We start from the raw sequence: 26,914 nt of genomic DNA, 5'->3' as shown, positions 1-26,914 counted from the left end.
GCCTTCCAGGACCCCGTTGACTGGTCCTTCCTGAGACTGCCCGAGTGGGCACTCTCTAAAACCCTCCCAGAAGGCCCTTCCTAGCAGAGACAGTCCTTATCTTGGAAGTCTCTTCTGACCTTACCCCATATGATGCTGCTCACCTGGGGCCTTCCCTTTTAGGGCATTTGGGAGAGGTGTGACACACATAGAGAGAGGTGAGGGTCCTGGGCAGATACCATGTACAGATTTGGGAGGATTACTCCGCTGTTCCTCTCCCCTACTTTCTCTCCCGAGACACCAAACAGCCCCTCACTCCAGTTCCCCGAAGAATAGTATTGACAGGAGACCTACAAGACTGCTTAGCCGAGACCCCCTCAGAGGCAAGATTGAAGTTCTCCTCCCAACCCTGTAGCAGGCTCAGTGCCCTCTCCAACAGCCTAGATCCTGAGGGGTGGCCAAGGACTCTGACCACAGAGACGTTGTTGATTGAGGGTGTTCCCTACCCCGATGTCTGGTCAGCTCCTAAGTCCCAGTGAGCTAGAGGCCAGGGCCACTGGATGAAGGCCCAAGACGAAGACCTCATGCAAATCCTGCCCCACACTTCAACAGCGCCCAGTCCCTGCACATGAGCCTGTCATGGGAGCTGGGAGCCTTCCCGAGCCTGGAAGGAACGTGCTCCAGATTCTTCCCCTCTCTGAGTCTAGGCGGATTCTTGAAGACGGGATCCATGGGCACTTTTCAGTGCCTTCATTCATGGGATTACTTTGGCCTAGCATGCCCTTCCTTCCATTCTCCTGGTGAAATTGACTTCACCTTTAAGGCCCAAGTAAAATGTCTTCCTCCTCGGGAAGGCTTCCTCAGCCTCCTCCCCAGAACAGTCTTCTTTTACCCTAAGAACACTGAAGTCATCCCAAAAGTATTGGCCCAAGCACCCTACATTCCAATGTATTCAGTCTGAGCCCTGCTTCCCCCTCCTGGCAGGGAGCAGGACTGCAGCTCAGCTGATGCTGTACCTAATACAGATCCATTGACTGTGAAGGAATTCCTAGGGAACCCTGGAGCACTGGGGCCCTGCCACCTGATCTGAATGCTGCTGTGTCTAACACCTCTGCTTCTCCATGCAGCTGTGAGGAGCTGTGCCCTCCTGGGAGCCATGGAGCTCACTGTGAGCTGCGCTGCCCCTGCCAGAATGGGGGCACCTGCCACCACATCACTGGCGAGTGTGCCTGCCCCCCAGGCTGGACGGTAGGTGGGCCCAAAGGATCTGGGTGGGGCACTGTAAGAGGACTGAGCGTTCCTCACTCACACACACCTTAAAAGGCTAAATTGGCTGGGTGCGGTGCTCACGCCTGTAATCTCAGCACTTTGGGAGGCCAAGGCCTGCAGATCACTTGAGGTCAGGAGTTCGAGACCAGCCTGGCCAACGTGGCAAAACCCAATCTCTACTAAAAATACAAAAATTAGCGAGGCGTTGTGTCATACATCTGTAATCCCAGCTACTTGGGAGGCTGAGGCACAAGAATAACTTGAACCCAGGAGGCAGAGGTTGCAGCCAAGATTAAGTTACTGCACTCCAGCATGGGCAACAGAGTAAGACTCTGTCTCAAAAAAAAAAAAAAAAAAAAAAAAAAAAAAGCTGAATTATTCTCCCACTGTGAATACCGTCCCTCCTATTTATCGCCATAGGGCATCACTAAATGCTGCCAGTGGTGCCGTGGACACAGCTTTGAATCCCAGGTCTGCCATCTCTAAGTGCTGTGTGGCCTGAAGCAAGTTACTCACCTCTCTGAGCCTGTGGTCTCTCCTGTCCAAATAAATTGAATTCTTCTTGTAAGATTAGCTCTGTCTTTGGATATAAGCGCCCACATGAGCAGCCATGGGCTCTGGGCCAGAGGTGGCAGAAAAGGCTGGGAAAAGAGGAGAAACAGCAGGTATGGACGACCTGAATTTATCTAACTTCACCCCCTGCACTTGCACACACACACATTCTGATTCTGTGGGCCCCACAATCTGTATTTTAACAGGTACTGCAGGTGACTCTGATGTAGCCTCAAGCAGCCCAGGTCTCATGTCTAGGAAAAACAATTGTAGGAAAGGAGGATAAGATTTGTCACCTCATGGGCTCAGGTCTCACAGCCAATGTTGACCCTGAAAAAAGCCTCAATTACTCTGCTTCCCCAAGTACAAAACTGATATAACAACAGTGAGCCCTGCCCTGCCCAGCTGCCATGGTTGGTGGCTGGCTCATGTGAGGCTATGCATGTCTAAAGTCCTTTGCAAACTCTGAAGCCCTCTATGATGGCTTGATTTCTATCCCTGGGTGCCACAGACCCTCCACGAGCCTCCTTTTAGCCAACACACCCTGCCTGTCAGTGCCTTCCCCACAGACCAAGCCCTTAGAGGCAGTGAGTCAGCTGAAGCTGACCTTCCTGGGCTGCGTCCCTGCCTCTGACTCTCCAGTAACATGCTCTGTTTCAGGGGAAGCTCAGCGACACAGTCCGCCACCTCCCCTGGGGCCTGAGGCTTTGCAAAGCCAGAGAGGACAGGGCTGCTGAGCAGAAGCAGGATATTTTAGGAGGCTGTGAATGCAGAGGTCACAGGGACAGATGGGAGGACGCCTGCAGGGCCCTTCGATGCAGGCACAGTCTTGTCAGAATTTTTTTAGGGCAGGAAAAGGACCTTGGGGACCACTTGATCCCACAGCATCCAAACCTGACTGCACACCAGAGCTGACAAGCAGGTAGCAGGGGGTTAAAATGCAGATTCCCAGGCTGCGTCTGTGACCTCCTGGGACTGGGGGATCTCTATTTTTAATAAGCTCCCCAGATGGTTCTGAGGCAGCCAGTCCTGTCTGCAGGTCTGCACTTGGAAAGAATTGATCCAGACCATAGGACTTCCTTCTGTGTTTCACAAAAGCCTATGGTTTCTTGTGGGAGAATGGGGGCGGGAGCCTAATCATTAGGAATCTGGTCCCCACCCCACCCCCACCTCTCCATTTTAATCTAGTTTCTATAGTGAGGTGCTCTAGGTAAGATTTCACATAAAAACAGGGTTTCCCAGCTTTAAGAGATTTGGATCCCACTGGTCTGTCAATACCTTCCTTTCTCAGATGAAGAAGCTGAGACTCAGAGGGGGTAAGGGACCTGTTCAAGACCACACTGGTGGTTAGGAGTGAGGTGGAGCTAGAATCCAGGTCTCCTGACTCCCAGCCCTTGGTGTCTGTCTCTCCATCTGTCTGTCTCCTCTGAGGAAGAAAAAGGGACTGCCACCACCTCTCCCATACCTGCCCATTTCTTCCACCCTGAACCAGTCTCTGGAAAGACCCTCTCATCTCCAACCAGCTTTTGGAAATCCGCCCAGCAGGCAGGGTCCTCAGAGGCCCAGCTGCAGCAGAGAGGTTGGATCAGGATGTGGTGGGCAGAACAAGCGCACAGCATCCCTTTGCCTGTAAAGGCCTCTCTGGAGATACTGCTGAGGCTCGGGTGGTTGAAGAGGGGGAAGGTGAGATGCAAACACACGGAGGGATTGTATTTCTCCCCAGCACAGCGAGAGGTTTGTGCTTCCAGATGACAGGAAGCTCTGTTGACAGAAGCCTTTGGATTGAGGACTTTATGTTTTTAATTTTATTGTAGACAATTGCATTTCTATTTTTGACATAGCATTTAACTTGCAGATTTGTATGAATTATTAATACCCCTTGTGCATGCAGAGTCACCGTATAATGAAGTTGCACTCATGCCTGAGGCTCCTCCCAGGGACAGCAGGGACCAAGGAAAGGATACTGGGGAGAAGGCTCCCCACTTTAGCATCTTCCTTTGCCTGACTTCCCAATGGCCCTATGTGACTTCAACCACACATTTTCCAACTCAGGGATAAACAGATAGCTGATTCACACCATGCACCTCCCCAAAGACCCGGGCCATTGTGTGGAACTGGAGAGAGGAGCTGCCAGGCCAGGAACTCTGGCTCTCCAGGCCCCTCCTTAGAGATTCCTGGCCACCAGGCCCTAAGCATGCCCACAGGATAGTCTGCTAGCCCAACATGAAGCCTGTTTCAGGCAGGGTCTTTGCAAAGAGCCTGGGGAATTGTTTCCCCTCTTTTTCTGGGCTCTGAGACCTTTCAAAGCAGAGAAATCGGTCTGAGTAGTTTGATGTGAGTGGGAACTACAGACAGAGAAGGAGAAGGAAATAGGATTGACATCCCCCACCCTTAGGAGTTCACAGTCTTATGTTGGGGACTGGATACAGTGTGTGTGTGCCTACATGCATGCATACACACACACCCACAAAGAAAAGAGACTGGAAGAGAGGAGGCTGAGGAGCTGGGAAACAGGACCAGTTATCCTGGAGGGCCAAAGAGAGGTTTTGCATGGTGAAATCCTCTCTCTACTAAAAATACAAAAAATCAGCCAGACATGGTGGTGGGCACCTGTAATTCCAGCTATTCAGAGGCTGAGACAGGAGAATTGCTTGAAACCAGGAGGTAGAGGTTGCAGTGAGCCAAGATTGCGCCACTGCACTCCAGCCTGGGCGACAGAGCAAGACCCCATCTCAAAAAAAAAGAGAGGGTTTTTGGGCCAAGGCCCAGCATTACAGATGCTCAGGTTTGAGAAAAAAGATTCATGGAGCCCCACTTCCTGGCCTGTGGCCTGGATCACCTTCACAGCACTCACACCAGCCACAGCTTACTGTCCATTGAGGGTGTCCATGCCACCCTGGAGCATCACTGATCATTAGAAATGCCTTCAGATGCTTGGTGAGGCTGAGTTGCCTTCCCTCTAGGAGACCTGGCATGGCCTTAAGTCCTTTCACCATCTTGGCCCCTTCTCTTCTTATGTTCTACTTAGCCAAGATCCTCTTTTTTTTTTTTTTTCTTTTTTTTTTTTTTTTGAGACAGAGTCTCGATCTGTCGCCCAGGCTGGAGTGCAGTGGTGCAATCTTGGCTCATTGCAAGCTCTGCCTCCTGAGTTCATGCCATTCTCCTGCCTCAGCCCCCCAACTAGCTGGGACTACAGGCATCTGCCACCATGCCTGGCTAATTTTTTAGTAGAGATGGAGTTTCACCATGTTAGCCAGGATAGTCTCCATCTCCTGACCTCGTGATCCGCCTTCCTCAGCCTCCCAAAGTGCTGGGATTACAGGCGTGAGCCCCCATGCTGGGCCACCAAGACCCTCTTAAAGTGTGACTGTTTTCCAGATTTTGACCAAGCCATTTGGTCTAACCAGTTCTGAGAGGAGCAGAAAATATCACCTTACCCCATGTCCAACTTTCTAGAAGCCACAGCAGTCCAAGATCTCACTACAATTGGAGATACACACTCAACTGACCACACGGCAAGTACATGAATCTGCTGAGGCTGCCATAACAAAGTGCCACAGACTAGGCGGCTTGAACAACAGAGACTGATTCTCACAGTTCTGGAGGCTGGAAGTCCAAGATCAAGGTGTCAGCAGGGTTGGTTCCTTCTGAGCCTCTTTCCTTGGCTTGTAGATGGCCATCTTCTCCCTGTGTCTCTATGTCGTCTTTTTTCTGGGTCTGTCTTAGTCTCCTCTTCTTGTAAGGACATGAGTCATGTTGGATGAGGGCCCACCCAGATGACCTCATCTTAACTTGATTACCTATGTAAAGGTCCTGTTTCCAAATACAGTCACATTCTGAGGTACTGGAGGTTAAAACTTCAGCACAGGAATGTTGGCCAGGCACAGTGGCTCATGCCTATAATCCCAGCACTTTGGGAGGCTGAGGCACGTGGATCACCTGAGGTCAGGAGTTCGAGACCAGCCTGGCCAACATGACAAAACCCAGTCTCTACTAAAAATACAAAAATTAGCTGGGCATGGTGGCGCATTCTTGTAATCCCAGCTACTTAGGAGGCCAACGCAGGAGAATCGCTTGAACCCAGGAGGCGGAGGTTGCAGTGAGCTGAGATTGTGTCATTGCACTCCAGACTGGGCAACGGAGTGAGACTCCATTTCAAAAAACAAACAAAAAAGAGGAATGTTGAAGGGGTACACTTCAGCTCATAGCAGCAGGAGAAAAACTACAGGCCGTAGCCCTCTCCTAAGCTGACTTCTCTGGCTGCTCTCTCCCCCTGCCTCTCCCCAAAAGGCTGTTCTTCCAGCCAGCAGTAGGTGATGACTCCTACGGTTCTCTTCCACTCTTCTCCGTCTCAGGTTATGTGGAGCTCCCACCGTGTGCCACCTCATCAGGTGTCAACTTGGTTCAATTACTATTAATTAAGTGCCCCCTGTTTAAGGCACTATACTAGGTTCCTTCACATCTCTAATCTCACTTCGTCTTTATAACCACCTGGAAGACTAGGAGTTACTACTCCCATTTTATAGATGAGAAAACTAAGGCTCAGAATGATCACCTGACTTATCCTAGCTCACCTATCTGGGAGGAGGCAGAGCTGAGATCTGAGCCCAAATCATGACTTTGAACCCAGTGCTCTCCCCACTACACCAGGCAACAGGACCTCCAAAATATCAAATTCTCTCAGGCCCCAGGAGCTCAAACCTCAAACCAGGGAAGAGGACTAGAGATTCGGTGGACTTGGATGCCTGCAGTTTGGGAATCCTGAGCAGGGGCTGAAAGAGGTGCTCACCCACTTCACCAAACAGTCTCAGTGATGCCTGATTTCCCTAGGGAATGCCGGAAGGACGCAGTCTATGCACCAGACTCCTCTACTGACCTCCTCAGGGAGCACTGGTTGTGTCTGAGAAGCACTAAAAAGGACAGAAACCTGGCCAGGTGTGGTGGCATGAGCCTGCAGTCCCAGCTCCTCAGGAGGCTGAGGCGGGAGGATCACTTGAGCCCAGAGGTTCAAGGTTACGGTGAGCTGGGACCTCAACACTGAACTTCAGCCTGGATGACAGAGTGAGACCCTATCTCTTAGGAAAAAAAAAAAAGTTTTTTTGGCCGGGCACAGTAGCTCATGCCTGTAATCCCAGCACTTTGGGAGGCCGAGGCAGGTGGAGCACATGAAGTCAGGAGTTCAATACCAGCCTGGCCAACATGGTGAAACCCCAATCTCTACTAAAAATACCAAAAAATTAGCTGGGCGTAGTGGCGGGTACCTGTAATTCCAGCTACTCAGGAGGCTGAGACAGGAGAATCGCTTGAACTCGGGAGGTGGAGGTTGCCATGAGCCGAGATCATGTCATCGCACTCCAGCCCGGACAACAAGAGCAAAACTCTGTGTTGGGGGAAAAAAAAAAAAAGTTTTTCCAAGAGTGTCCTTATCCAGCCCAGGACTGTAGAAGACTGAGTCAGATAGAAGCCAGAAAGACTTCTCCCCCTTCGTGAATACCTAGAACTTTTAATGTGCACTGAGAAAGGCCCCTGCCATACCTGGAGTACCCCCACCACCTCCAGGAGGAAGAAGGACCCCTACTCTGTGTGACTTTTCTTTGTCTTTTTATTTTCTTTCTTTTTTTTGAATGGAGTCTCACTGTGTTGTCCAGGCTGGAGTGCAGTGGCACAATCTTGGCTCACTGCAACCTCCGCCTCCCGGGTTCAAGTGATTGTCCTACCTCAGCCTCCCGAGTAGCTAGGATTACAGGTACCTGTCATCACGCCTGACTAATTTTTGTATTTTTTACTAGAGCTGGGGTTTCACCACGCTGGCCAGGCTGGTCTGGAACTCCTGCCCTCAAGTGATTCACCTGCCTTGACATCCCGAAGTGCTGGGGTTGCAGGCAAGAGCCACCGCACCTGGCCTCAGTGAATTTTCTCTCCCCTTTTCTCTCACACACACAGTCTCTCACTGTCCTCAGCTGCTTCTGCCCCTCACTCCTCCCTCCCCTCCTCACCTCAGTCCCTCCTCCTCTCAGCCCCTCTACTTCTGACTTGTGTGTGGAGGAGAGTCTTAACTGAACGGCCTCCTATTTAACTCATTACAAGTAAACTGGATGATCTTGAAAGATGACTCTGCTCTGGCACAATTTTCCTGAATAAACCAGCTTCTAAGGGTTGGTGATTATTGGTGCTTAATAATTGTGTGTTGAACTAATTGATTAATTAATTGGAGGAACATCCTTGATCTCCATAAGAGAAATGACTGTCGGGTGTGAACAGGGCTGGAAGGGTAGCAGGAGACAAGAGCAGGCTCAGATCTGTTAAAAACCTAAGACTCATGCGTGTAATTTTAAGTTATATAATACCACAAGGCTAATATTGTGGGGCGGGGGAGTCCCCTGCTCCATTTACAAATCCTACTCCCTAAAGGCAACTACTTTCAAATCTTTTAGATATTTCTTCTGGCATTTCCCTCCATTTTTCTACATAACATGCTTTATAGCCATTTCTTGACTTTTCCATTTTAGACAGTCATTGAATCCATTGACTTCCTGCTGTAGAATAAGATTCTGCTGTGCCATACACACACATACAGATACAAGCAACCCCTCTCCCACCCTCTCAGTGGAGTTATATTACAATTTGTGGTTAAATCATTAAAAAAATTTTAAGATACAGGATTTGGCTGGGTCGCCCAGGCTGGAGGACAGTGGCTATTCACAGACATGATCATAGCTCACTGCAGCCTTGAACTCCTGGGCTCAAGTGATCCTCCTGCCTCAGCCTCCTGAGTAGCTGGGACTACAGACAGGTGCCACCACGTCCAGCTTGGTTAAGTTATTTTTTTTAATATTTATTTTAATATACATGTGTATTGTTACTAATTTATCCTTAAAACTCTCTTGACAGAGCTCTCAGACTCCTCTCAATAAAGTCAGACCCATCAGAAGTCTCTCCAGGTTTTGCTTCTGTTTTGTTTTTGAGGCAGGTTTCTTAGAAGCCTGCATCTTCTGTTCCAGTCCGAACTCTTTAACTCTTTGTTCTCCAGGCCTGAAGCGTAGCTGTCATCTGGGGCTTCCTTTCACCGCTGTCCTGGGATTCCTTTCACCTCTGTCTTCTGTTGGCGTCCCTAGTTCCTGGAATTCATGCCTTTCTTTTTCTTGGGTAATTCTTTTTTTTTTTTTTTTTTTTTGGAGACAGTTTCACTCTTGTTGCCCAGGCTGGAGAGTGCAGTGGTATGATCTCAGCTCACTGCAACCTCCATCTCCTGGGTTCAAGCAATTCTCCTGCCCCAGCCTCCTCAGTAGCTGGGATTACAGGGATGCACCACCACACCCGGCTAATTTTGTATTTTTAGTAGAGATGGGGTGTCTCCGCATTGGTCAGGCTGGTCTCAAACCTCAGGTGATCCGCCCACCTCAGCCTCCAAAAGTGCTGGGATTATAGGTGTGAGCCACCATGCCCCGCTTTCTTGGGTAATTATTTTTTTATGGAAAACAAATCCTCCAGTAACTTTCTGAGAAAGTGTTTATGGAAAGTTAACTTCTTGAGGCTATTCAAATCTGAAAATGTCTTTATTGAGTCCCCTACTTTAGTGTTAGTTTAGTTGGGTGTAGAATTCTAAGTTGGAAATGATTTTTTTCCTCTGAATTTTTAAGGCATTGCTCCATTGTCTTCTGGCTTCTAGTTAAGAAGTCTAAAACCTTTTGATTCCTGATTTTTGTATGTTTGTTTTCCTCTTTGTATTTTCATTTTTGTTTTTGTAGAGATGAGATCTTGCTTTGTTGCCTAGGCTGGTCTCCAACTCCTGGGCTCAAGAGATCCTCCCACCTCAGCCTCCCAAAGTGCTAGAATTATAGGCATGAGCCACCACACCTAGCCCGTTTTCCTCTTTCTAAAAACTGTGAACATCGTTTCTTTATCCACAGAGATATAAAAGTTTATGATAGCATGACTTGATGTGGGTCTTGTTTCATATTTTTGCTGGAGACTTTGCAGGCCTTTTCAGTTCAGAAACCCAGGTTCTTCATCCTTCCATTCTGGGAAATTATCTTTTATTATATTTTCCATTAATTTACTTACCTCTATTTTCTCTGTTCTACTGTCTGGAACTCCTGTTAATTAGATGTCAGACCACCTGAACTGGTCCTCTAATTTCATTATATTTTCTCTATTATTTTTAATCTCATCTTTCTATCTTTGCCTCTTTCTCTCTCTGTTGTACTTTATAGATTTCCTCAACTTTCTTTTGGCTCTTCTATTGCAACATTTTAATTTCTGCCATCTTATTTTTAATTTTCAAGACTTCTTTCCTACTCTCTGGATATCCTCTTTTATAGCACTCTATTCTTTCACAGGTGCAATTTTCTTATAGCTACTTGAGCATGTTCATTTTAATTATGATAGAGGCTTTTTTCTTTCTCTTTTTTTTTTTTAGGTTTTCCTTGCTCCAGGCATGGTTCCTATTTCCTCTGTGTTCCTGTTGTCTGTCTGTTGCTTTCAGTGTTTCTCTTTCATGTGAGGGCCTGTTTCAAATATCTGGTGATCCTTGGCCATCTGTTCACGTTTTACAGTGAGCCTCAGAAAAGCTAATTGGACACCTGGGGGTGGAGGGCGATGTCAGGCGTGTTGACTGATGGGACTCTCAACTATCAATATCTTTAGGTCATTTCTCTTGAACTCCTCAGTGTCCCTAGAAAGGAACCCTCCAACCTCCTGCCACAGGGAGTTCAGTCCGGCAGTCAGCCTTTAGGAGCGCAGCAGGGAAGAGAGCAGCAGGAGCGTTCCACCCCCACCTTCATCTGTGCCTGTGTCCCTTGTCCACAGCCTGTCACACCAACCTCTCTGAAAGACTTGGACAATTCACCTGGCTTTTCAAGGTGGCGGGGCAGAGATTGGGGGGTCTAATTCCCTATTTTATAAACTTTCAAACCGTCCTGTTTTGATCCTACCTGCACCTTCACCTTCAGAGGGTCCCAGTGTCTCTGATTCCTGAGCTTTTTGAGGCTACAAAGGACTTCATCACCCAGCATTATGACACTCCCTTTGCAGGCACTTAACATTGCCCAGGAAGCAGAAACCAAAGCAGTTATCGCTCCTCCACCTGCTTTTCCATCTTCCAGTGTGTGACATCCCTTGTCTCCTATTCCTCTTTTCCTCGTAGGTTTATACCTGTACCCCTTTAACTCTCACGTCAGTTGGGTTTGGGAAAGAAGCTGAGCAAAGTGCACGTCTCCACACCAGCATGTTTACTCAGCCTCCTTCCTTGTGTCTCCTCAGCGCTTTACTGTGTACCCATGTGAGAGTACTTAGTGCCTTGTACTTAGCTGTTTTCTTGGCTCTCTCTGCAGTAGACTAGGAAGACAGGAATCAAGTCAAATCACCCCTAGTGTCTCATACAGCACCTCGTATACAATAGGCAGTTCCTAAATTATGCTGAATAACTGGATGAGCAAGTTGGCCTCAGTCTCCCATCTCTAAGAGGAGGGCTTTGGAGCCCTGGTGTCCAGCTGGCTGAACTTCTTCTGGGAAGTTGGGTGGTCCCTGGAGCCACAGCAGCTGTGCCATTCCCAGGAAAGTTTGGCATCTCTGGAGCACCACCATACATATCTTCCCACCTCTGTTTCAGGGAGCAGTGTGTGCCCAGCCCTGCCCACCAGGAACATTTGGCCAGAACTGCAGCCAGGACTGTCCTTGCCACCATGGAGGGCAGTGTGACCACGTGACTGGACAGTGCCACTGTACAGCTGGATACATGGGGGACAGGTAAGGATAGTGTTAACTGTTGTCTTTGCTGTCCATTTTACTCATATCCACAGCAGCCTTGCAGAGAACAGCTCATAGCTCTCTCTCTGCCAGCCTTCCAGTTCCTTTCTCAGAAAGCACTCTGAGCTCTCCTGCCAGAGAGAGTTGGCACCTGATCCCTCCTCACCCTCGGCCTGCAGAGACACCCTCTTCTCTGGCCTAGTAGCCCAAGCCCTGACTTTGCATGGGCTCACCTGGGGGAAGGACGTGAGCACCTGTCCCCACTCTCTACTCTCTGCACTCATGGAGGGAGGCAATGGCGCAGATAATCCAAGGAAGCTGAGAGTGCAAAACCATTTCACATGTTTTGCACGATTTCTTCTGGAAGGGGATTTTTAGTCCTAATTTGGGTTCCACCAAAAGGATACTGGCATCAGTTTGCATCCTCTGAAGGCCTGAGGCTTAAGAGCAGACTGAAGGAGGGTGCCAGTGTCCCGGAATGAAACCAGCCTTGCAGAGTGGATAATCAAAAAACACAGAACTGGCAAATTGCCATAGGTGCACATGTGCCACAGCTGGAAGAAGGAGGCCATGATGACAGGGCAGGTGCAGAGGAAAAGGGAGAAACGGCAACCAGCGTGTGTGATGTTGAGTAGATTGGAAGCTGGAAAAAGATATTTGAAACCCACAGAACCCAGGCCAAGTCTCCTCCCTCTCACTCTTGACCACATGGGTCTCTTCAAGCAGAGAAGGACTGTACAGAGGTGGCCCCCACACCCCATGCCTGGTTCTGTGGGGATCCATGTTTCATTTCTGGCTCCTGGATTTTATGCTCTTCTCAGACAAAATGAGGAAACATTTTTCATCATTCCCTGCCTGGGTGACGTCAGGAAGCCAGGAGGGAGGCTGAGTTAACCGATGAATCCCTCTGTTTCTAACAGACATAATCGGGGCTTCTCCAGCTCTCACTAGACTCAGCCCCAAATCCTTAGTGATGTCCAGAAAAGAGACTGTCCATTAGCCTTGGGCTGATTTACCTCCGACTGGAAGTCTTTTAAGCCAGATCTGATCTCTTTGTGAGCCAGTGTTCATCAGCGTGAGCTTCCCCAGCGTAGAACATGGGGTGTGGCATCTGGGGATCCGTCCCTCCCTGACCCGTGGGAGGGAGGGCTGAAACATTGAGTCCAGTTCCCATCCTCATCATCTCCCCAAATAAGGAAATGCTCAGGATGAGCCAGTATGGACTGGAACCAGGAAGACCCTCAAGCCAGCACAGGACTCCTTTGTCAGTCCACTTTCTCATGAGAGTGCAAACCGCTCGCTTGTTGTTGGAAATGAGCAGGCCCAGGACTCTAGCCGGCTGGACTCCACACGAGTAGACCCTAGTTCATTGGTGCTCTCGATTTTCCCTGTAAAGATGTGCCAAATAGAGAAATAATCCAAAATCTCTCGCTTGTTGGAGCCTGGTCCATGATCCTGGGTAGAGAGGAACCTCTTAAAGCCAAGGGGCCCTCCCGCAAGCTTTGTCAATCAACCACAGGAGAGTTCAATAGGAGGCCAGGCAGTATTTGGGCTTCTCACCTAAACGGGCTGCCTGGTGTTTAATATTTTGTAAAATTGCCTCCATTAATTTCATAGGTGACAGCTGCATTAACCCACCCAAATCATCACGAGCATATTAAAGTTGAGTGGGTGTAATAATGCAGGCCTCCCCGGATAGGCAGAAACCAGTGCAAATTAAACATGAAATGTAACGAGGGCTTTGCAGCTCATTTTGTAATTTAATTGAGCAATGTATCTGGTTGTTAATGGCAATATCGGACACATTAGATTGATATGATGCAAAGGAAGAATGTTTAAGTAGAAAACTAATTCCTGCTGTGATTACCCTTCTGTTCCACAGGCCCCGTTATTAGCATGCTTTGTGTAAAATTCATTAGCTGTCGTTGCTTGATCTCTAAATAAATAAGTTGTTTAAATTGTGAGTAGGGAAAAAAAGAGGCTGATTATGTAAATGAATGAGGTTGTCAGTATTTCATTTCCAGATTGTTTTTCTGGGGCTATAGATTCGGTCACCCCAAAAATGTAGTGGGCTAGGGAATTGCCCTTCTGAGGAGCTTAGGGTTCAGGGCTCTGTCCAGTCCTGCTAGGCAGGAGGGAGCAGGAATGTTTGAAAAGGAGCAGGTATCAGGAGGTATCTGGTTTGAGTTTTTTCACCCGACATTTGAGAGACATTCGAGGCCAGCAAAGCACAGTGATTTCTGGAGAAATCCATTTGCAGGCTGAACAGGGACTGGCAATTCAGATAGTGATTATTCAGGTCTTCAGCTGCCCTTTTCCTCCTTTCTGCCTCAGTTTCCCTCCTTCCCTTCCCCCATTCTACTTCTCCTCCTTCTGTCTTCTACTTTCCATTCCTTCTCCAGACATCACCTTCTTTCTTGCCTCTTCTTCCCTCTTTTTTCTGCTGTCTTTCCCTTCATGAGGCCTCAGATTGACTGACATGTGACAAGATTTGCAGAAAGACAATCTGGGGTCATCTTAGCCACATGTAGGCTGCGTGAGCTTGGAGCAATTGCCTCACTTGTCCCATGGCAGCCTCCTTAACTCCAAAGTGAGGGTGATGAGAATATCTGCTGCTCCAGGGGCTGGGGACGGGCTCTGGGGCCTGAGCAGCTGGAAGCCCCTCGGTATATGGTGCCCAGGGGTGTTGTCATCATGATCCCTGCTGCCCCATTATTCTACCAGATCACTCCTTTACACAGTGGCTCTGAGAGGGGAGAGCTGGTGGCATCTTCTTAGGAAGGAAGCACTCAAGGCCAGACCCCAGTCACTGTCCTCTTCTCCTCGTCATTGTGGGCACAGAGCAACGAAAGCAAGAAGAGAGACAAGGACACCCCAGTCTCAAGTTGCCAAGGCTGGTGCCCCACACACTGGCTGCTCTCATCCCCCACACACTTGCTAGCTGGCCCTGCCGCATCCACGAGGGTCTGGCCACCCATCCTCACCGTAAACAACTGAGTCACCCAGACACAGAATCTCCCTGCCCTGTCTGTAGAAGAATACTTCCACCCCCATGATCCTCCAGAATACATAATAAAGAAGTTAGAGCTGTATTTTTTTAAAAAAATTGCTTTTCCCCTCTGATTACTGTAGAAGATATATAGAAAACCTGGAAAATGGAAACGTGATAATTAAAACACTAACTCCTCAAATCCACTCTACTATCAACATTTTAGAATTTTTCCCTTTGGGCTTTTTCATGCCTGAATTTAAGGCCAGAAGGTCAGATGGGCTCTGTTATAAGAACTGTTGAAAACAATATTAACATGAGTACTAATGAAAATAACTAACTTTTCAAATTGAGCCCCAATTATGCATTGGGCACCTTTCTAAATTTTTACACACATTATCCCATTTAATTCTTACAGAACCTGATGAGGTTTAGTGAGTATCATCCCATTTTACAAAAAGGAAGAGGATGTCAGAACTTTAGGTTAGTTCTCCATTGTCCGCACTGTTGAATCAGTGCTGGAACAAAGATAACCCAGAACTCCAGAGGCCATTTCCATTTGTCTTTGGGATGCAAGAAGTTGTCTCCCTCTTTTACCCCTTATTCCCCCAGGTTTACCCCTTGACTTATCCGGATCTAGTTGCTGTGACAATAAATTTGTATCCCCTGGGAAAGAGCCCAGGGTGGGGGTAAAGGATGTTGAGGCACATTCAGGAAACCAGGTGGTCAGCAGTGGGGGTCACACTCACCCACGGAGGAGCCACACCCATGGTTGTGAGTTAGATGAAGCTGAATAATTATCCTCATGTTGGCAGCTCCAAGTACTAGCCCAGACATGCATAGGACACAAAGGGGGTCCTAGGCTTCCTCCTTGGGGGCTCACAGGCTGATGGGAGAGACTCAGCCCCTACCTTGAGGAGACGCTCTTCCAAGGAAGGGAAAATAGCCCTTGTCACAGGGCATTCTATAGTCCCATGAAGGAGGATGCGTCCTGTACTCAAGGGAAAATCCACAGTCAGGGAGGAGACATGTCTCCCAGTAGGACAAGAGAGACTCTACATCTGCCCAAAAGGCTCACAAACCAGAGACACTGTATAGAAACAAAATCACCCCATTTCATCAAATCTAAGGTGCCACTGATTGTGAGATGCATCATTATTTCATACACTGCAAAGAAGGAAAAACACTGACAATTAAACTATGACATGTCATCAGACATAAGACTTATCTAATTAATTTCAGAGATATAAAAATATATTTGAAAAACAAGGTGGCTCATGCCTGTAATCCCAGCACTTGGGGAGGCCGAGGCAGGCAGATCATGAGGTCAAGAGATTGAGACCATCTTGGCCAACATGGTGAAACCCCGTCTCTACTAAAAATACAAAAATTAGCTGGGCATGGCGGTGCACACCTGTAGTCCCAGCTACTCGGGAGGCTGAGGCAGGAGAATCACTTGAACCTGGGAGGCAGAGGTTGCAGCGAGATCATGCCATTCTAGCCTGGGCGACAGAGTGAGACTGTGTCTCAAACAAACAAAAAAAAACAAGGTGTTTTTAAACCTACCTAAATGGTTTTTTGTTTAATGGGTACAGAGTTTCAGTTTGGGAAGATGGAAACGTTCTGGAGATGGGTGGTGGTGATATAGCACAACAGTGCAAATGTGCTTAATGCCACTGAACTGTACGTAGTTAAAATAGTCAATTCTATGCTGTGCACTGTCTTAGTCTGCTCATGCCACTATAACAAAATACCCAAGACTGAGTAATTTATAAACAACAGACGTTGATTCTCACTGTTCTGGAGGCTGAGAAGTTCAAGATCAAGGGGCCAGCAGGTTTGGTGTCTGATGAGGGCCCCAATCTCTGCTTCCAAAATGGTGCCTTGAAGCCTGTATCCTCAGAGGGTGAAAGGAATAGAAGAGCCAAAAGAACAAAGGGACCTCAGTGGCTCCCTGCAGCCCTTTTATAAGAGTGCTAATCCATTCATGCCCTAATCACCTCCCAAAGGCCAAAGGCCACACCTCATACCTTGGCATTGGGTGTTAAGTTTCAATGAGAATTTTGAGAGAAACATTTAAACCATAACGCGTAGAGTTCACCACAACTTTAATTTTTTTAAAAAAAAATATTAGGCTTGGAATCAATAAAGGATGGTAATACAAACTCATTGCTGGGGGCACTGAGGAGACCTGGCGTGAAAGGCAGAAATGACTGGGGTGAACTAAACCACGGAATACTTCCTAGAGGAGGAGAGAGAAAAGGGGAGGAGGCTGTGAGCAGGGTGGAGCACACCAGGCCTGGGCCAGATGACCAGGAGGACCACATCCTGGAGGATCTTGAAGCACAGGTGAGGGATCCTGGCCCACAGCCTCAGCCACACTCTGCTCTCCCACAGGTGCCAAGAGGAGTGCCCCTTCGGGACCTTCGGCTTCCAGTGCTCACAGCGCTGTGACTGCCACAATGGTGGGCAGTGTTCACCTACCACAGGTGCCTGCCAGTGTCAGCCTGGCTACAAGGGCCCACGCTGCCAGGAGCGACTGTGCCCAGAGGGCCTTCATGGCCCAGGCTGCACCCTGCCTTGCCCCTGTGACGCTGACAACACCATCAGGTATGAGCTGGGACCGGGCGAGCTCGGGACAAGGGCGGGGGGCGCTCAGGTAGAAAGGAGGCTTGCTAGGATGTGGCCCCCCCACCTCTGGCACGGACATCCAGGCAGGGTGGGGAAAGGTTTAGGACCTCAGCACTGAGCCCTGAGAACTACTTTGATGAAAAGAAGGGGAAGCCAAGGCCACATAGCCACAGTCAGGACTAGAGCCAGATCACTCAACTCTGTCCACCACACCTGGCTGCCTGCATTTCCAAATGTGCCTGTCTGAGACTCCACACATGGAGGGAGCAAGGAGGTGGGGTGGAGCACAGCTGCATGACCCTGGGGGCTGGGATGGTGGGGCTCGGGTGCCACAAGCTCTGAGCACACTGTCCTGGAGAATATTTCCCCTCCACTTGTGTGGCATCCAACCAGAGCCAGGGCCACTAGGGCAGAAGTAGAGGCTTGAGCTGCAGAAGGTCAGGACTAGAAAGGACCTTAAAAATCAGTAGGGCCATCCCAGGGCCTAGGGAGGGTTGTCCCAACAGGCCCTGGCAAGGGTAGAGAAGCAGGAACAACAGGGGCAGCCCTTTATCAGGGCCTGGACTTGGGGCCAGCCCCTCCCTCAGCACTCTGTGTCCTTTGTGGCTTGGGGACATCCGGGCAGAATTTGCCCCCCCATCCCCCACTTCCAAAGGAGTCTGAACCTGTGAAGCCAGAGCTGCTCGGGGCTACTACTCCCAGCTCCCTTCCCTGCCCGCTTCATGCACCAGTAGGCACTGCCCCTGGGTAAAAATTGAGGCTGCCAGCCCCAGATAAATGCCCCCACAGCCCTTTATCGTGGCTGCCACTTAATTGGGTGATGAAGGTCAGGGGAGCATCCCTTCTCCCTCAGGCCTATGGACAGCCCAGGGAAGACCAGCCACCCTGGGCATGGGTGCTGCTGCTGTTTGCAGGGCAGACAGAGAATCCCTCTGCTTTGCAGCCCTGTCCCTGGGACAGCCAGGACTTAGCCTTGGCCGCTCTTCGCTTCCAGGCTTTGATCTTTCACAAACTACTCTGGAGCTTCGTTCATTGCAAGCAGAGGCATCTCAGCAAGGGCTACGAGTCAAACAAAAAGGTCCTCCCTCCCTAGAGTGGAGCAGCTGGGGTGGTGTGAGGCAAAGGTGGAGCGCCCAGGAAGGAGATTGTCCAGAGAGGGTGCTAGAGCCAGTGGAGTTGGCCTGTCCCTGACCTGAGCATTCATTCACTCGGTCATTCATTCAGCAAACACTGAGCACCTGCAGGGCTGGGCTGTGAGGAGGAAACACTAAGCACCTTCTACCATATTTCTTCAAATACAAGACAGTAACAGTAGTGAGGCACAGCTTTATTTGGGTTACTACTAGGAAAATTCTATCAACTGAACTGTGACACACCATTGATTGTATAACATACCCAATATCAGAGATGTGAAAATGTAGAAGAGAAGTACATCTTAGAATTGATGAAATATATGTGGTTGGCCCTGCTAGGTTCCAACATGTGCCCAAGTAACTATGACCCAGGACTATGTGATGTTGGTCAGGGAAGGCTTCCTAGAGGAGGTGGCATCTGGGCTGGGTTTGGAGAGCAGAGCGAGATCTCCAAGGCGCTAATTACAGAAGTCCCACTGGGCCAGCTGGCTCAGACTGTTCCATGTGTCTAAATATTAATATTCCAGGATCTGTCACTCCTGTTGGGAAGCTGAGGGAGGACCCTCTCCGAGACAGGAAGCAAGGCTGATGCTGGGGTCAAATGCAGGGAGCTCCTGCCACAGAAATCTAACCAAGCCCCAAATTAAAGGGCTATTGTTTTCCTCCTGTGCCTGGGCAACCATGCCCTGTATAATTCATCCTTCCTCTGAAGGAGTCCTCGATGCATTATTAATCGGAAAGGACTCCCTCTTCTCTCCCACTAATCTCAGCCCATCCAATATTGATGATTATTTGCTTTACTGTCTTTAAAACATATCATGTGACAGGGACTGGGAGGGAGTAGCGGTTCTTCAGAGTGGGGGCTCTGAGTGTGCCCACCAGTCTACTCCCCAGCCTGGTGTCCTCTGAGTCTGCATCACCATCTCCTTGAGGAGGTGGGCCCCCTGAGGGCACCAGCAGCCTGGCTTGTCCATTCCTGTGGCCTCTAGCCTCAGCATTGCACAGAGTAGGCCTTCAGTAGGAGGAGTCCCTGAACTCATCTTAAACAGCCCATCCCTCTAGGAGGTTCTACCCATTAGCTGAAGTCAACCCTATTTTTAAAAAAAAACATATTTCCCCCTTTCTCTTGGTACACTGGCCCACTGAGCCCCTGGCACAAAGTTTTTGTTCAGTTGAGGTTAGGGTTTCTCAACCTTGCCACCATGAACATTTTGGGCTGGGGAATTCTTTGTTGTAGAGGGCTGTCCTGTGCTTTGTAGAATGTTGAGCAGCATCCCTGGCCTCTACCCATTAGATGCCAGTAGCACCTTTCTTCCACTGCCCGAGTTCTGACAATCAGAAATGTTTCCAGACATTGCTGGATGTCTCAGGGTGGGGCGGGGCAGGAAAAATTCCCGGAGGTTGAGAGCCTCTGGGCTAAATGAACTCTCTCATGCTGCACTTGATTGTTCTTACGGACACCAGAAAACAGCTCTCTTCCTCTATGTGGATAGAGGGAAGCCCTCTCTTCCCATGAGCTTTTTGGCCCATTATAGAGTCTTCTCTTGAGATTCAAGAAAAGCCAAGGAATGACTGTGTGACTTCTAATCTTAAGACAGTTAAAGTTCAGGTACTGAGTGGGGATTGGGACTTCTGAGTCCTGCCCTCAAACCTACCTCTGTCTAAGCAAGTGTCTGTAATAAGGGCACTTGATATATGCACATAAGATATATGTCCTTCTCCTCTCTATGCATAAATTTCCCAATCTGTCCATCACCTTTCATCAACCCAGTGGGGGGAAATGTTCTCCTGTGGTCTTTGAAAGTAAAGCTTCCACCCAACTCCCTGAGAGAAGGAACGTGGGATCCCTAGAAGCCTAGCCTCAATGCTCCCTGCCTTCTGCAGAACTTACAACAAAGCCCCCACCACAACAGTGTGCAAGGTCTTGAGCATCTTTCCTAGGGAGACAAAGTAATCCCAACCCCCAGCCAAAGAAAGCCCTATCCACCCAGCTCCAGCCTCTCTCTGGTCTATGCCCTTCCAGCAAGGCTGCTGCACAGAGGTTGAATCCATGCCCTGGGAAGGAAGAAGTGGCTGGTAAGAGTCTCCAACTCTTCATTCCCGTTATCAACTCTTTGTAGCACACAAAAAGAAACCACTCTCCTTCATACAGGAATAACCTTGAGAAAGAAAGCACCTGTGTGTATGGGCTCTTAAATGTCCCCTCCACAATTGGATTGTCATAGACTAATTCCAGCAGCCATGATCGTGTATTACCTTTGAAAGATTTGATTCAGCCAACAGATGCAGCATTGACAGCAATCTCATAGCAGCTGAAAGAAAGGCAGAAAAATCTACTCTGGAAGGATTCCTGTATTGTTCAGCTTTCAGTTCCTATTAACTTGTGATTAATCTATGTCTGGGGGAAATGGGAGAAAAGAAAAAACCAGAGAGAATGGAACCAGGCTAAACACCAGTGACTGTAACTTCTGCCTGAGCCAAAAACAGCAGTCCCTGGCCTGCCATGTGACTCAAGAGAATGGGGACCACCACCGGGAAGAAGGGATGCCTGGGAGAGGGGCTGTGCAAGTCACTCTGCTGAGGGACAGAGGTTCCAAGCATGGTGGTCACAGCTCTCCGTCATGATCAGTCAGCTGTCACTCTCCATCCTCTTTTCAAAGGGACATTTGGAGTTTCTATAAGACAAGTAATCAAATTAAGAAAGTAGATATCCTATTTCTAGAAATGGAATATTGTAGGGATATGAAAAAAAGGAACGATATTAGATTTGGTTTTGAGCCTTCTGGTTCTCAGAGTAGAGTAAAATTAGTGCCTAACGTATCTCTGAGCAGCCAAAGTGACAGCAGCAGAGATCAAAAGCAGGAAATGCAGAGTACTTAGGTCAGCATTTGCTAGCTCGATGGGTGTGGAGTGTGCTTTTCACAAGGTGGTGCCCTCACCAAAGTAAGAGCACGTAATGGGTGAACTCCAGCGTGACCATTTGCTAGGCAGAGACAGCAGAAGGATCTATTGATGGAAGAGGCAGAAAGGTGCCTGAGACCTTTTAGAGTCTCCAGTGCTCAGCAGAGCTGATGGCTGCAGCCAAGACCTGCCAGGCCATTCCTAGGTTCAAGCACGTCAGTCTCCACAACCGTAACTGAGCCAGTCTCTCCATACTAACCCTAAATCTCAAAGGAAGCTCCTGGAAAGATGCAACCTAAAGAGAAGAGTGCTCCAAAATCATCTGGCACAGCAGCAGGGCCACCAAGGGGCACAACTTCCCAGCGGTACCCATGCAGGCTGCTGTCTCCCCTTCCAGTGCCTTGGGGCTCAGGGAGGAATTTTTCTCTGTAAAGGTCAGAAAGTCTTCGAACACTCATTGTTTACACCCATTCTTCTTTGTTAGATACTTACAATTTTTATTGCTTCACCTCTGTTTATAAATAAAATAAATGCTCAATTTTGGTAAGTTAGGGAATACGTAGATATTTAAAGAAAAATCTTGGAATCAGTTTCTCAATCCAGAGATAAGCACAAAAGCCTTTTTGTGGTAATCTGTCGATGTCTATATCATTTTCATATTTTAGATTTGATATATTTTCATACTTGAAAGATTTGATTTAGGCAACAGATGCAGCATTGCTAGAAATGGCTTTGTATACAAAGTGCTTATTTCACTTAACCTTGTATCATTAAACATTTTGAAAAACAATTGAATACATCGCTTAGCATTCCTTCATATGGATGTTATAATTCATTTAACCAATACCCTGTGGTGAGAGGTGGCATGAGGCAGTGGACAAAATGTGGCCAGACAGACCTGGGTTTGAATCCCAGCTCTGCCACTCACTGTCTTAGGTTGTGACCTTAGGCAAGTCACATAACCTCTAAATGCCATCTGTGAAATACAGGCTCAAATGCCTAATTCACAGGTTTATTTGAAGATTAGAAATATATGTATAAAGTCCCGGGTGCCTCAATAGCCTGGTCACATATTATTTATTATTATTTAAATTGCTTCCATTTTCCACTGTTATAAATAATGCTTCAGGGAACATCTACGTGCATAAATCTTTCTCCACAACTTTGATTATTATTTCCTTACAACAGAGTCTTAGAAATGGAATTACAAGACCAGAGTCTGAATACTTTTAAGTCTTCTGATATGTAACCTCAGATTATTTTGAAACCTTTACCAGCATTTCAAAGCATATTCACTGTTTTGATGGAGGAAAAGTGGTGTCCAGTTGTTGTTTAGACTTGATGATTAATGAGACTAAATACTTTTCTGAAATGATTACTAGCTACTTGCACTTATTATTCAAGAATTGCCTGTTCCTGTCCACCCCCTCATTTTCTGTGAGAAAACCAGGGTCCCTAGAAGAGAAACAGCTTGGCTAGGCTTCACACAATTAGTTTGCTCATTAATTAATTTTCTAAATATATATTAAGCACCTCCAGTGTGCCAGGGACTCTGTTGGGCCCTGAGAAGGGAACAAGACAAACGGCTCTCCCCCATGGAGCTGCAACCTAGTGGAAAAGACAGATGATAAATCAGCAGAAACGAAGAAAGAATCAATGGAAGATAATTGTATTTAGAGGAAGCTGTATTCATTTCCAAATATTCACCAGGGCAGTGAATATGAGCCAGGTGTTGGGGATCCATCAATGGTCCAGCGGGGCAAGGCGCCAAGGCCCCATGGAAGTTAGCAGAACCAAGGCTTGCCCCAGGTTCCCCCTGCCAGCCCAGGGCATGCTTCTCTTGACCTTATCCCCGGAGCTGGGCTCCAGAGCAGGGAGGCCAATGCCACAAGGAATCTAAAAGGCTTGTCTCTACCACCCAGCACTTCTTTGGTGTGTAAGTCTGAGCCCCTCCAGAAGCAAATACCAAGAGCAAGAGGTTTACTAGGGGAAGCATCTGTGAGGGAAAGTGGGGAGGGAGCTGGGGAGGCTGGGAGAGCTGACAGATCACATGTGAGGAAGAAAGGAAGGAAGGGAGGAAAGTTGGGAGAAAGAGTCTTAACTCACAGCATGGTTCTAAGAAAGTTTGCCAGGATGGGGCATCTTAAAGCCAAGGTACCCATCAGAGGAGTCCCAGATCTCCCAAGAGTATGCCCACCCTAGTATCCCTGCTGCTGTGCTCCAGCTGGGAGTAGCCCAGGGGAAATGTGGCCTCTGGATTTCAGACTCAGCACTGGAGCCATAGATCAATTATGCTCCTGCAGGAGTTCTGAGCAGCACACGGTTACAACTGGCATCCCACTGACCATGAATGGACATCAGCTGTTGGATCAGATGGCTGCCAGCTAGAGGTTGCCCGACTCTCTGGAGGTCATGCCAGGGATCCCCTGCCTCTAGCCGAATGGTCCTTTCTCTAGCCCAAACAGGAGACGGCGAAGAGCTTGCTCACTGTTAAAGAGCCTGGCAAAGCATAGGTTGGGGTTGCTCTCTCCAGGACAGACATTGCCAGAGAGAGGAGTCACGTCTGGCCCAAAGTCTTGTTTTCACTCAGCCCAACATTCATTGAACATCTACAATATTGAGAGCCACTGGGGTATCACTGCTTCCTTCTCGTCCTGTTCCCACACTAGGCATTTGTCTTGGATGAGGGACGGATGAAGCCTTGGACCACACAGTCTATAAGCCAAGGGACTAAAAGGCCACTCTCTCTTTTTGTTTCCGTGTGTCTGAATTATAAAGAAGACTTGTGTGGGAGTCAGAAGCCCTGTGTTCTAATCCTGCTCTTGTCTTCTCCTTGCTGTTGACTTCAGGGTAGTTATATAATCATCCTGAGCCTCAGCTTCTGGGTGGTAATAAGATCATGTGGCCTTGGCATCCTCTGATAAACAGAAAAGGCATTGAACAATTTAATCCCAGAGGTCCTTTGATCCCGCTACCCTGGGCAAGCCAAGGGTGGGCAGAGGGCAGGCACAAGGCTGCTTCCTAGAATGAAGTGTCTTCTCACCCTTCTCTTATCTGTGCAGCTGCCACCCAGTAACCGGAGCTTGTGCCTGCCAGCCAGGCTGGTCTGGTCGCCACTGCAATGAATCCTGCCCTGCCGGCTACTATGGCGATGGCTGCCAGCTGCCTTGCACCTGTCAGAATGGCGCCGACTGCCACAGCATCACTGGGGGCTGCACTTGTGCCCCAGGCTTCATGGTAAGATGGGAGGGGCCTCCCGCGGCCTTCCTGACCCCCACTGGGCCAGCTCCCCTCACCTGCTGGTGCCATCAGGAATGTGGCTTTGCACCCAGGTGCCTCCTTGTGTCCGCCTCTGAGATAGACTCCATCGGGGAGAGCCCCTGAAGCTGTTCTCAAAGGGCCAGGGTTTGTGATACTAAAAATAATAGGAGGAGGGGGTCTTTCCATCACCCCCAACTCTGAAGGTTGCCTTCCTTTGTGCCCAGCTCCTCCCTGTCCATATCCTTATGCACACAATATTTTTACATCAGAAAAGCCACAATGCACAGAGACAGTTTTGCATTCTGCTTTCTTTCACCCACATTGCTATGTTGCTGCTTGGGCTTCTTAATTATGGTTTTAAATGGCTGCATAACACTACAGGAGCAGATGTACCCCCAGGTTCCTCAGCCATTCTCTTACTGCTGAATATTAAGTTGTTTCCAAGGTTCACAGCGAATGTTGCAGCGAGCATCTTCATACAAATAGCATTTCCCCCACCCACCCCCAATGAATTATTTCCTTAGGGTGAATTCCCAGGGTCAGTGGGCATAATATATTTACGGCTCTTGATGGATGTTGCCATATTACTTCTCTCAAGGGTTCTATAAATCTACACCGCCACAAATTGTGCATGAATGTACCTATTTCAGAATAACTTTGCTAACATTTTATTAATTTTTGCTAATTATATAGGTAGAAAATGGTTCCTCAATGTTGTTCTAATTTGCATTTCTCTGATTACAAGGGAGAGTGAACATCTTCCCTATGTTTACAATTTGTATCTTATGAATTATGCTGGTCTTTATGAGGTTTGTTTTGGGGAACTTGACATTGGAAGTGGAATCCTGTTCAAAGGCAGGGCATGTTCAGCAGGCTCAAGGAGCCAAACCCTCAGGGGTTCTCTATGGCCATATGTTTAATTGTGCTGTAGGAAGCGGTACAATTGTGCAGTTGAAAGAGTGTGGCCTTTGGAACCAGACCTGGGTTGCACCCTGGCTCTCCTACTCACCAATTGTGTGACCTTGGATGAGTGACTCAGCCTCTCTTCGGTTCTGTTTCCTCACCTGTGAAATAGAACACCTGCCTTGCAAGGTTGCTATCAGGTGTCAAGATGGGATATAGAGAGTGTGCATTCTAGCAGGCCTCTCAGACAGCAGTAAATGTTCTAAGCACCTATGGTCTTTGTTCACTTGCAGGTTCTGATTCAGTAGGTCTGGGATGGGGCCTGAGGTTCTGCATTTCTAACAAGCTCCCAGGTGATACCAGTAATGCTGGTCAGTGGTCCTCACTTTGAGTAGGATGCTGATATGTAGGCATGGGTCTCAACTTGGGCTGCACCCTGAAATCTCTAGGAAAGCTTTATAAACATCAATGCCTGGGACCCACTCCCAGAGATTCTGATGTATTTGGTCTAGGCGTGGTCTGGCTGAGGCCAATGTGCTGCTAAGATGGAGATCCACTGATCTACCACAAAGAATTCTTGTAGATCAAATGAGGGTTTGCTTGGTGACAATGGCTTTTAAAGCCAGGTTGCCTTGGTCTGCAGAGCAAAGCCCAGAACAAAACACTGTTCAAATTGAAATGTGGCTAGTTCTGAATTGAGATGTGAAGTGGAAAATACACATTGGATTTCCAAGGCTTAGTATGAAAAGGTGAATATAAAATATCTCGATAATTTTGTTATATTGATTACATGTTATATATATATGTACATTTATATATATAAATATATATTTAAAGTGTGTGTGTATATGTGTGTGTGTGTATATATATATTCTTCTTTTTTTTTTAAAGAAAGAGTCTCACTTTGTCGCCCAGAGTGGAGTGCAGTGGCACAATCTTGGCTCACTGCAACCTCTGCCTCCTGGGTTCAAGCAATTCTCGTGTCTCAGCCTCCTGAGCAACTGAGATTACAGGCATGTGCCACCACGCCTAGCTAATGTTTGTATTTTTAGTAGAGACAGGGTTTTGCCATGTTGGCCATGCTGATCTTGAACTCCTGGCCTCAAGAGATCTGCCTACCTTGGCCTCCCAAAGCGCTGAGATTACGGGCATGAGCCGCTACTTCTGGCCTAAATATATTTGTTTAAGTAAAAACACATTACTAAGATTTAAAAAAAAAGAAAAGAAAAAAGAAAAGTTAAGATCTCCCTTCTTCTTCCCCAGTGCAGATAACACTGGGTAAAAATGAACACTTCAGCATCTTTGAAAGAGAAGGAAGTCTGGTTTTCTCTTTAATTTACCTTTGTTAGTGTAAATTTTTTGCTGTAATTTCCACAGTAAAATGGAGGTGCCCTGGGTTTTGAATTTGGGTAGGAGAGAATAATTGTTTGGGATTAAAAATCTCACATAGCCAAGTGGTCAGGTGACTGAAGGTGACTGCACCAGACTGCTCATGGGTGACCCCTGTCCCAGCTTGGCTTCTAGCATAGCTCTAGGACTTTGGGCATCT

At 48.0% G+C, this 26,914-nt stretch overlaps 1 protein-coding gene across 1 annotated transcript in view; it reads left to right on the top strand.

The window, feature by feature from the left end:
- MEGF11 (multiple EGF like domains 11) overlaps positions 1-26,914 on the top strand; it is a 247,921-nt gene that overhangs the window by 163,057 nt on the left and 57,950 nt on the right. Inside the window, exons 6-9 of the mRNA XM_023220801.3 lie at positions 1,107-1,227; positions 11,411-11,547; positions 16,934-17,146; positions 24,264-24,438. Coding sequence (XP_023076569.1) covers positions 1,107-1,227; positions 11,411-11,547; positions 16,934-17,146; positions 24,264-24,438 — 646 coding nt within the window. The remainder of the gene's footprint in view (positions 1-1,106; positions 1,228-11,410; positions 11,548-16,933; positions 17,147-24,263; positions 24,439-26,914) is intronic.

This window comes from Piliocolobus tephrosceles, chromosome 6, assembly GCF_002776525.5.
Source record: "Piliocolobus tephrosceles isolate RC106 chromosome 6, ASM277652v3, whole genome shotgun sequence".
Taxonomy (NCBI): Eukaryota; Metazoa; Chordata; class Mammalia; order Primates; family Cercopithecidae; genus Piliocolobus; species Piliocolobus tephrosceles.
Note: the sequence above shows the minus strand (reverse complement) of the source record. Positions and strands in the feature narration are given on the sequence as shown.